Source organism: Carlito syrichta, unplaced genomic scaffold (assembly GCF_000164805.1).
Source record: "Carlito syrichta isolate Samal-C Ts95f unplaced genomic scaffold, Tarsius_syrichta-2.0.1 Scaffold274453, whole genome shotgun sequence".
Classification (NCBI taxonomy): Eukaryota; Metazoa; Chordata; class Mammalia; order Primates; family Tarsiidae; genus Carlito; species Carlito syrichta.
This window is the reverse complement of record NW_007218549.1, coordinates 104304-115741: the sequence shown is the minus strand read 5'-3', so window position 1 is coordinate 115741 and position 11438 is coordinate 104304. Positions and strand designations below refer to the sequence as shown.

At 41.3% G+C, this 11438-nt stretch overlaps 2 protein-coding genes across 3 annotated transcripts in view; one reads left to right on the top strand and one right to left on the bottom strand.

The window, feature by feature from the left end:
- Positions 1–2356: 2356 nt before the first annotated feature.
- Positions 2357–5843, bottom strand: CUNH4orf46 (chromosome unknown C4orf46 homolog). Its single transcript, XM_008052442.2, has 2 exons — positions 5578–5843; positions 2357–3781 (listed from the first exon to the last, which is right to left on the bottom strand). Exons 1-2 carry the CDS (start codon positions 5761–5763, stop codon positions 3626–3628), a joined length of 342 nt encoding a protein of 113 aa, XP_008050633.1. The 5' UTR covers positions 5764–5843; the 3' UTR covers positions 2357–3625.
- A 296-nt stretch (positions 5844–6139) lies between these two features.
- The window catches only part of ETFDH (electron transfer flavoprotein dehydrogenase), a 33854-nt gene continuing 28555 nt past the window's right edge, over positions 6140–11438 (top strand). For both annotated transcript variants that reach the window (XM_008052440.1, XM_008052441.2), the window contains exon 1: positions 6140–6466. In XM_008052440.1, the coding sequence (XP_008050631.1) occupies positions 6433–6466 (34 nt within the window). In that variant the 5' untranslated portion in view covers positions 6140–6432. The remainder of the gene's footprint in view (positions 6467–11438) is intronic.

The window sequence follows — 11438 nt, the reverse complement described above, 5'->3', positions numbered from 1 at the left end:
CACACCATAAGCAAAAACAAATTTTGGTTGGCTTAAACACCTAAACAAAAATTTTGTAACTTTTGGATCACATTTCCTTACAAATCCCAGAAAGCACAAACCACTATGAAAGATTGGTAGATGACATTAAAAAGCATTCAAGGATATTCCCTAATCAAAATGCAAAAACAAACCAGACTACAAAAGATAGTTGATACATACATAACAGATCGTTAATATTCAAAATATGTAATGCCTACAGACTAACAACAAAATAGAAAATGAGCAAAAGATATCAGAAATGACAGTTTCCTCAATATCCTGCTGGTCACATAAGTGGGCATTATTTACTGTGGGAGAAGGCTATCCAGGGGCATGAACACTACGAGGCAGAGATCACCAGACGATCTGGAGGCTGGCTACCACATACAGAACATTTTGTAGTTCACTGAAAACACACCTATGTATTAAAAATACAAAAACACAAACTAACATATATCCCACCTTTAGGACAGTGGTTACTGCTGGGGAGGGACAAGGGGAATCAGACCAAAGAGGTAACAAAGCAAGCTTCAAAATAGCTAGCACTTATATTTATATATACATATGTCCGAAGAAATAAAGCCAAATGCCAACATTTATTAAATCTGCATGACGGGAATACATAAGTGTTCTTTAAATCATTTACCTTTCAAATGTTTGAAATATATCAATAAAAACTTTTAAAATAATAAACCCAAAGAAATGGAAATAAAGTTTGTTTTTAATAAGAGTTTATTTTTGTACATTTTTAAAATTGCAATTTTCTGGACTAATTAGAAAAATATTTTTCTAATACTGAAATAAGCATCTCTTTGGTATAAAAATGACACCATATGTATGATCATTAGTTTTAAAAATTAAAATGATGACTTAATATGCTAAACATGCCCATCCATCTGTCCCCTTTCAATAGCCCACTGTGGGGCTTTGGATATAATTCTGCACACATCTACAGAGAATTAAGATGCCATACCAAAGATGTCTAGAAGTTATATTCAATGGAGAATTCGCTGGCTTATTGCCAAAACATGACACGAACCATCAAAAGGCAATGTAAGATATAGGACAAGCAAAACAGAATATTGTCACTAAGGTCAAATAATATGAAAATAATCATATCATTTATATTTGATACATTGGAAACAAAGTAACTTCTTTAGAATTATTATACAACTTGCAAATCTCCAAAAGTAATAACAAAAAGTCATAAATTTGATAAGGCACTTTAAAGACAACAAACATATAAAAATATCAAATACAAAAAATATTACATGTAAAAGCAGTTAATCATAGAAACAGAGAAAACTAAGCATTCTTTCTACACAATCTTTCATTTCCTAAAGTAAAAACTTTTTTAAAAAATATTACAGAAGGGCAAAAAGTATCATATAAAATTTCTCTAAAAAAATATATGAATCAGAATGTCACTGGGAAAATTTTTGTCCTCTTTTTTTATGGAAATTTGAACTTTAATGATAGCTTTTTAATACATTTTTTAGAGAAAAAATTAGTCTTCATGACCAATTGAAAAATAGCTTTTAACTGTGTCTGTCAACTCTTTATTCAACATTTAGTGAGTGTTGTTTGACACTGTTTTAGGTGTTGGGGATCTAAAAGTTTGTAAGACACAATCACTGAATCTAAACAAATAAAGAGGCCGGGCGCAGTGACTCAAGCCTGTCATCCCAGCACTTTGTGAGGCTGAGGTAAAAGGATTGCCTGAGCCCAGGGGTTCGAAACCAGCCTGGGCAACTTGGTGAGATCTTGTCTCTACAATGTATCAAAAATTAGCTGGTGCAGTAGTGTGTGCCTGCAGTTCAGCTATTTGCAAGGGTGAGGTGAAGGATTGTCTGAGCCCTGCAGGTGGATGCTGGGGTAGCCGTGAGCATGCCACTGCACTCTAGCCTGGGCGATAGAGACTAACAAAGCTGGATCTACCATTGGCAATCTTACAGCAACCTCTCCTGTGCCCTAAGACAAAGCTCAACTTCCAACTCTGCAACACCTGGCATCTTGTTGCAAAACAAATAATGGTTTACTGAGTTTGCTACTAGTAGCATGGGAGCACTGTTGATATTAAATCACTCACTACTGCAGATGTGAATTTACATCATTCCAAATTCTGTTCCTGGTTGCCGCTGACATGAATCTACATCTTTGAAAATTCTGTTTCTGAATGCTGCAACATTGTCATATGTATGTGTTATTATATTTTGCTTGAAAATGAATAGTCATGCAAGTAGAAAATTAATTGAGATAATTATCTGATACCTACTGAGCAATGTTGTTATTGATTTACATAGTTGGTAAAATTGCAAGTTGGTCATTATTTTGTTGAGATAAGTGTTGTATGCTTATATTTTGATATATCAGGGCTTTCATACTTCAGTGTTAAAAATAATTTACCATAACTATGGAAAATGAAGAAATATATACTGAAGAGATTTCCGAGGTCAAAGGTGATCCAGTGAACTTATTAGTGATAGTGAGACAGATAGTGGTGTAATGATGCAATGTAAATGTAATACAGATAATCTACGACAGTGAATCTCATACTGGTGAGAAGGTTTCAGACATTGAGTGGACAAAATATGATCCAAAAAGCAATTTAGAAGTGTTTACTGGTAATCCAAGTGTCAAGGTATTTCCAAATGATCCTCAAAGTGTAAGTGAAGTTGTCAGACTAGTTATTGGAGATGATTTTATAGAAACGATTGCAACTGAAACTAACAGCTGTTATGATTAGATGTATCACACATAAACATGTCCAAAATCAAAAAAGTAGAGCAATATTGCAGTGTCCAAGAAGAAAAATTCTATCATCAAATATTTTGATGGGACAAGTGAAGAAATCACAATACACGATTATTGGTCCTTACGTTCATCAACTGCGACACCTTTCTTTTTTCAAAATTAAGACATGAAATAGATTCCTACAAGTTTTATGGGTTTTGCATTTTTTCAATAATGCAGAAATACAGTGAAATTCAAGCAGATTATGCAAAATTGAACCCATAATAAATTATGCTTTAAATAAGTTTAATACTGTATACAAACCCGAACGAGAACTATGCTTGGACGAATCCATGATACCTCATCATGGACAACTATCTTTTGGGGTTTGTAATTAGAATAAAAACACAAAGTATGGAATGCTAGTCAAAGTGGTGTCTGAGGCAAATACTGACTATGTCTGCAACTTCAGCTGTATTGTAAAAAAGGTGACAATTTAGAAAAGACCATTTCACTTGTGCTTAATGACAGAAGTTTGTGGCATAATTTTCACCCACACTAGGATTAGGAAAGTGAAAAATTTACCAGTCATGAATGGGTTAACTAAGTATCTGCTGATAAAGAATTCTATGAAAGTTTAGAGGGCAGAAATATTTAAGGAAGAACACGTACTGGTCAGCATCAAAAAAACATCAGTATTCTGCTTTAGCAAAAGTCAAGAAAACTTAGAAAAATTTCATTCTGAGTATATACAGATTACTGCGGAGAGATCATCCTATACATGTGGGATGTGTGCAAATATCATACATGAGAAAGTATGAATTATTACACAATAATTGTTACACATTATTAAGCAACCAAGCATGCCAAATCAGTTCTCGGGTTTCAAAGAATCATAGCCTTCTTTCAAGAGGTCCCGCCAAGTTTTAAGAAAACGTGCATTTTCTGTACACTTGAAGGCAAGTTCTTCCACTTGAGCGGATACTACAGATGTGGCTTCAAGAAGTTTGGTTAATGAAAATGCTGCCTGAAATTTAAAAGAAAAAGAGGTTGAAACAAGTTTATTTTTTAAATTCTCATCTCATGTTACAAATAGTCTAAAAATAGCTTAAAGCCTTTAATCCAATGCCCAAGTTATTTTCTTTAAAAGTAATAAGTTTTCAAACTAAAACCATTGACTCTTTCCGGAAACCTGAAAAATTCTTTAATATTAAATAAGCTTTGAGGAAGTATATCTGCTAGAAAAATATTCATTATGTATGAGACATGACAAGTCAGTATTTTCATTTTAATTGAAAATGCACAGGGCTAGGCACAGTGACTCACACCTATAATCCCAGCACTTTTGGGAGGCCAAGGTGAGAGGATTTCCTGAGCCCATGGGTTCAAGACCAGCCTGGGCAATGTGGCAAGACCTCATCTCTACCATAAATCAAAAAATTAGCCGGATGTGGTGGCGCATGCCTGTAGTTGCAGCGACTTGGAAGACTGAGGCGGAAGGATCACCTGAGCCTAGCAGGTCAAGGCTGCTGTGGCCATGAGCGTGCCACTGCACTCCAGCCTGGGCGACAGAATGAGACTACAATTCAAAAAAATAAAAAGGAAATACACTGAACTCTCACTCGGCCCAACAAGAGGATTGGATCCCTTGACACTAAGTACCAGAAGTATCTGAAGGACTTCATCATAAACAAAGCTTACTGATATTTAGGTAACATGGGCATTGCTCCCCTATTTTTGCCTGTGAACACTTTAAACAATGAAAATGTACAGATCAAAGAAAAGATACTCTGAGCTCTGACAAATAACATCAACAAAATCACACACAGATGCTAAATATATCCAACTCTAGGGAGAAAATTCACTTTTTAAATAAAAATCTTCACCTAAGATATAAAATAACATTGTTCCTAGATAACGCATCAGCACCTAACTCTACATATTTACTTGTAACCAGTCTTGTTCTGCAAAACTAAAAGCTGGATCAGCACTTTAGTTATCTTAAAAAAAAAAAAAAAAAAACTTGTCGGGCAATGAGATGATCGAGTTCATTTCCCGGTTTCCAAACGACGCGGGAGGGTCTATTCCACAAAGCTCTCCCAGGAAGGTTCCGCCCACATACCTCATTGCACAGGACCCACTCAAGAGTCCACAAATACTGACACGAGGCAGCCCCATGCCCCCCGCGCCGCCTCCGGCGGTGTGTGACTTAGGGGTGGGAGGTGGGCTGCCAATTTCTGGGAATCCGAGATTTAACAGAAAGCACCCAGACGAATATGCATTCTCCAGTCCTAGGGCGGAGTCTCGCAAGAAACCGTTAGTTGGGAAGCCGAGGGACGAGGCCGAGCCTTCCGGCTGGGTCCCGCGAGCCAACCGACAACAGCATTTCCAGCGGGCTCTGGGCAGGCGGCCAACTGGGTCAGCGGGCGCTAAGTCCCCGGAGAGAAATCACAGCTTGATCCCAGGCACCGACGGGCAGCAAGGCAAACCCTGCGCGGGGGAAGCCTCTCTCCAACGGGAGAGGGGGGAAAGGAACGCGCCCCAGGCGGCCAGAACCGCGCGGTTTCGAGTTTCTGCGGATGATGGAAACCAGAAGGCGAGACCAGAAGAGAAGAGAGAGGGTGGGGCGGGTGCAGGAACGACCCCAGTTCCTCAACGCTAACGGCGAGTCCTCGGGGCGGGAGGCCCCCTGGCTGCTGGCACCTCCCCATCATCACCCCCCACCCCCACCCCCGCCAGGGATGCGGGAGAAGGTCTCGCTGGGCCGGGTGGGCGAGCCCCGCCCGGGCCCCGCAGCTGTGTCCCTCGAGAGGCACCACTCACGTCTCCGATCTGCAGCTCCACCTCCTCCAGCGGGTCCACCGTTCGGCCGCGGTCCCCGCTCGACACTGGCCAGTCCAAACCCCCCGGGACGCCCGGGGAAGACGCAAAAGAGACATCTGAAGACGAGGGAGAGGAGGGAGGCGACGGGGACGACAAAGCAGCCCGCAGCTCCTCCGAGTCAGCCATGACGGGAAGGGTCGGGGCCGCGAAGTCCGACCAGAGCTGCCGAACCGACACCAACAACAGCCTTTCAATCGCTCGCGCCTCGAGCCCACAGGCTCAGCCTCCCGCCGCCGCCCGAAATCCCGCCCCGCCCGTCGTGGCTCTCCGCCCAGGATCGCTAAGACGGTTCATTTTCCAGGACAGCCAATCAGATGTCAGTCGGTGCCCCTTGGGCGGTCCATCGCTTCTGCGCAGATATAGGCCGGGCTCGACGGGCGCTCGCGCGGAAGACTACAACTCCCAGAGTGCCATGCGCGCGCAGCCTTGCCATTTCACTGCGCGTGCGTCCTGCCTGAGGTTTTCCTTTTTTTTTTTTTTTTTTTTTGGGGGAGGCCCCGCCCATCGCATGCCGGCTGCCGGGGCTGGAATTCGGAGTTTCTCTTTTCCCCACTTTGGTGCTCGACCCGGAAGCCTCTGTCGGCCGTCGCGTCAGGCGTGGCGCCGGCGCAGAGCGAAGAGGAGGCGGGAGCGCAGTGAGGCAAGAGCGGTCGGCTGCGCGCAGAGGCGAACTGCAGCAGAGAAGTCCTTGCTTCCCCGCAGGCGATGGCGCCCCCCGCGGCCTAGAGGTCCAGCGCCCGCGGCGAGCCTCAGTCCTCCTGTTGTGTCCGACCGAGAGTCCTGGTGACTTTGAACATGTTGGCGCCGTTGGCCAAGCTGTCCTGCCCGGGTAAAAGGGAACCTCGGGTGGGGACAAGGGGAGCAAAGTGGAGGAGTTAGGACAAAACGGACTGCGCCGCCCCTGGGAGCTGTCGGCAGCTCTCCCCTCCCGCCCCTTCTCCTCTCCCGTCCCTTCTCTCTCCCGCCCCTTCTTTCCTTTCTCAGGCTACGCGAGGGCAAAGGTCACGCTGCCTGCGTCCACGGGGGACCCTGGCTTCCTCCCCGTGGGCTGCTCCAATTGGAAGAATTCATATCTAGGCCAAAGGGCATGGGCGGAGGCAACTTGTCAACATGCTCCCCCCAACACCATGGACTCCAGTACTGAGTCTTCCCAAATCCTGCTTCTAACCCTTATCCCCAAGCTGTGTTGAAAATGGGAATATATATGTTTACACAGTTTTTCTCCCTGGTCCTGACCTGACTTTCGTCTTTGCGGCCATCCTAGTCCAGTGTACAGATTTTGAAGTCTCATCTGTCGCGTCATGGTTAACAATCACATGCTGCCCAAATCACCAGATTGCATCTGGAGCCAGGAATTTTTCTACATTGCCTAAACTAGAGGCTTTATCATATGATTGGGTGTCCCTTGAGCCATCAGTGATTGATAGAGTTGGGTAATCTCTTCAAAGTTTTACTTTAATTTTTTTTAACTCGTAAAGAAAAGCTTACTAAAGGATCTTGTATTCCTTCATAATTTGTTAAATCATTAGTTTACTTAAGTTTTGGTTATAGAATCTTTAACCATATTGAAAATTCTAATTATGTAAATTCTTATGTAAAATTCATGAAAGTAGAATTTTGTTAAATTTGGCCCCCATTTATTAAGCAGAATTTTATGTAAAGTTTTTGTTCTCCGTGCATTAATACTTCACTTAATGTATAGATATGCTTTACTTTTTTTGGAACATCAGAGTCATCAGATGCCATGTAGTCTATAGCCCAAGTTAGGTACAGTCAGGCTTGGGCCCAGTGCTACTACCAGTTCTGATTTTGCCTAGTGTTAGGACTACTGGCAACAAAAAGTTGGACACAAATGTTCTGTCATTGTGACCTTGATACGATGATGTTGAGTTCAACAGATGGCCGGGCGCGGTGGCTCAGCCTGAATTCCCAGCATTTTGGGGGGCAGAGACGAGAGGATTGTCTGAGCCCAGGGTTCAAGACCAACTTGAGCAACTTGGTGAGACCTTGTCTCTACAATAAATCACAAAAACTAGCCAGGCATGGTGGCGTGCATCTGTAGTTCCAGCTACTTGGAAGGCTGAAGCAGAAGGATTGCCTGATCCCAGCAGATCGAGGCTGTGGTGGCCATAAGCTTGCCACTGCACTTCAGCCTGGGCAACAAGAGTGAGACTCAGACTCAAAAAAAAAACAAAAAAGAGTTCAATAGACTTTGTGACTTCACTTCTCTACCAAGGTGCCTGTATGTTCAGATCTCTAAAGTGATCATATTTGTTTTTAGAAAAGGGGTAAAGTTGACTAAAAAAAAAAAAACCCCCTGGGAAATCAGACTACACAGTTCCAAGTAGTCTCAAGAAAATCAGTGTACAAGCGGTGGAATTACAGCTTGTCATGTTCCAATCATCAGTTTTTAGGAATAAATTACTTCTATATACTAAGCTACAATGCACCAAAAAATACTTTTTAATATTGATAATAGTATATTTGAACTTGAGCTGAATTCTCTTATAATAGTTTTACTTATATATTTTATATACCTTTTTTTTCAAGATTGTTAGGTTACACTCCCAGTGGGGCCTCCAGAATGTTAGGTCAGGCCCACCAGGGTGTGGGTGTCTGGTGTGCAATCCTCTGCTGTGAGAAAAATGCAAAAAATTGCACAGAAGTTAGATTAGAAAATATAGTTTATTCAGAAAGCAAATTAGAGAGAGAGAAAGAGAAGATTTACCTCCCCAAGATAGGGGAGAGGGCCAAAGCCAGGAAACATGGTGACAGACATGGCCACGCTCAGTCTGGTAAGGCAGTGGTGGCTGGCTGCTCATGGTTGAGTCCTTTTAATCCTTCCCTTTGGTGGGGGAAGGTCATTAAGGTGATTGGGTGGTGGTCTGCTCAACATCATCACAAAGGGGCAGGTATTGAAGATGCAGACATTAGGTGATGGATAGCAGGCAGATGGGTGGATTAGTCACATGATTGCTGACATGGTGTTGGGGTCTGTGTCTCGAAGGTCATGACGGACTGATTAGGTTAACTTAGGTCTTGTGGGTAGAGGCAAATACTTGAAATAGAAAAGCTAATTAGTACAAAACAAGCTGGGGAGGTGGTTGTATAACAGTTATCAATAGCTACCTCTGAGAAGCTGGTTCTCTCCTTGGCTAGTGATTAGAGGGTAAGTTAAGTGAACTACTAGAAAAATATGAGATTTAAGCAATGTTAAAATGGCTATTCAGTGGGCATATTAAATCCATGTTATGGCCTCTCAAAGATTTAGGATAGGTGAATAGTTATCTCAGGCTTAAAAAAGTATTCCTAATACTGTGGTTATTAGTATATGTTTGCAAATAGAGAAAATTTGTTTCTTTGCCATTTTTTTTAAAGGATTATTAGAAACAGATTTTTTAAATGGGGGTCTCACTCTGGCGTCTAGGCTGGAATGCAGAGGAGGCATGATCATAGCTCACCACAGGCCCGACCTCCTAGGTTCAGACTATCCTCCCACCTCAGCCTTCCAAGTAGCTGGGACTACAGGTGTACATAGTCACACTTGGCTAATTTTGTAATTTTTTTTTTCTTTTTTTTAGACACAGGGTTTCATTTTGTTGGCCAGGCTTGTCTTAAACTCCTGGAATCAAGCAATCCGCAAGTCTCAGCCTCCCAAAATGCTGGAATTATAGACATAAGCTACTGTGCCTGTCTAGAAACAAACCTTTAATGTTTAAAAGGCTTTAGAGTTCACCCACTTCAAATCTCTTTTCCTTCTGCATTCATCATAATCCTTAAAGATTGTCTGATGCCAAGTTTTTACTTTTGAAAAAACTTATATTGGAAAGAATGGAAAAACTATTTCAAAAATATTAATTGTTCAATAAAATGCTAGAGCATAAAATTACTAGCCTATGCTAGACTGAATTTATTAAAACATATCATCTCTCCATTTAATTAGAAAGAAAACAACTTGATTTTTACCACAGCCTGAGGTTTTATGACTTAGAGATGATTTCAAATCAGATGATAGTTTCAGAGCTTTAGAGGATATTTGAAAGGATTGAGGCTGAATTTGGCTAAGGATCATCTGAATTTCTCTTTATCTGCTATAAATGGGAATTGTAGCCACTATGCATATCTCAAAGTTTTGAAGATATGGTATTAAAATGGATAGTTCTTAATTGTTCATATGTCCATGAAAATGTGCATTATATAGACCAAGTCCATGTGAAATTATTTTTCAGTCTTTACTAGTTATTTGTTAGTCCATTTTTAGAAATCTGTTCATTTGTAGATAGTTGCTTCATAATAAGAGACAGTTTAAAAGTTAGGAAAGGCCTCCATATTATTACTGCTCTATACCAAAAACTACAGTTGAAATTGAAACTAGCAAGGTACATATACAGTTAACAAATATATACTGGCCACCTGTTTTGTGTTAAACTTGCTTTGTTTAATACATATACTAGATCCTTAATTATATTGGGTTATGCATAAGTTCGTATCGTTTTTCACTTGCTCATGGAATGCAAATGTTGCATGATGATTGGTCACAGTTCATCAAATTTGTCAGTTCTTGGGTTGACCGACATCGGTCATCGTAGATTAAAGTGTTTCAACGGTCTTTATCAAAGCCCAATGGTCTCCCTGAACGTGGAGAGTCACTCAGGTCACAGTGGCCCTCTTTGAAACAACAAAACCATTTTTGGCCAGGCGTGGTGGCTCATCCTGTAATCCCAGCACTTTGCGAGGCTGAGGTGAAAGGATTGCCTGAGCCTGGGGGTTTGAGACCAGCCAGGGCAACTTGGTGAGACCTCGTCTCTACAATAAATCACAAAAGAAAACCTAGCCAGGCGTGGTGGCGTGTGTCTGTAGTTCCAGCTACTTGGAAGGCTGAAGTGGAAGGATCGCCTAAGCCCAGCAGGTCAATGACAGCTGTGAGCGTGCCAGCCTGGGCGATAAGAGTGAGACTCCAACTCAAAAAAAAAAAAAAAAAAAAAAGAACCATTTTCTTGCCATGCTTTTCCCAATGGCGTTCTCCCGTTGACAAAACAAATGTTATCAAGCCACCTTCACTGCCTTTACTTCTCTGTTAAACTCAAACAGAAGAAATGTCAGAAGTGTTTGGTTTTTTCCATTTGACAGTCCATCTTCTTTAGTTCACAAATAACACGTTTTTCAGTTCTGCAAAATACAAGGCAGTATTCACAAGCACAACATTGTCACTCCAAATGACAAATGATAAAAAACTCCCAACCATACAATGTTGCCATGCCAAAACAAACGTTATTGACTTATGCATCTACCTAATAATATCTGCAAGATAGATGTTGACCATAAACTTTATAACTGATGGGTGAGGAAAGTTAAATAACTTGCTAAAGGCTTTATTGCTATTAATAAATTCAAACATAAGAGATAGGCTTTGAAGCCTTTGCACTTAAGCACTGCCTTCTATATTGCCCTTTTAAAAAAGTTTTGTTTTAAATTAGTAAAGTTTATTTAGCAGTTTCAAGTTGAGCAGAAAGTACATGGTTCCCATATAACTCCCCCCATCCCCGTTGTTAACATCTTGCGTTGGTATGGCATATTTGTTACAAATAGTGAGCCAATATTGATCCATGATTATTAACTGTGAAGTATGTAGTAGGTTACATTAGAGCTCACTCTTTGTGTTGTATATTCTTTGGGTTTTGACAGATATATAATGACATATATCCACCATTAATCACAGATCATACAGATTCGTTTCACTTCTTCTTTTTTTTTTGAGTTGGAGTCTCACTCTGTCGCCCAGACTGGAGTGCAGTGACCGC

Coding starts and splice junctions, on each gene's coding strand:
- CUNH4orf46 (XM_008052442.2), bottom strand. CDS start 5,763: ATGGCTGACTCGGAGGAGCTGCGGGCTGCTTTGTCGTCCCCGTCGCCT. Junction 3,782..5,577: donor TGGAGCTGCAGATCGGAGAC/GTGAGTGGTGCC, acceptor TTTAAATTTCAG/GCAGCATTTTCATTAACCAA.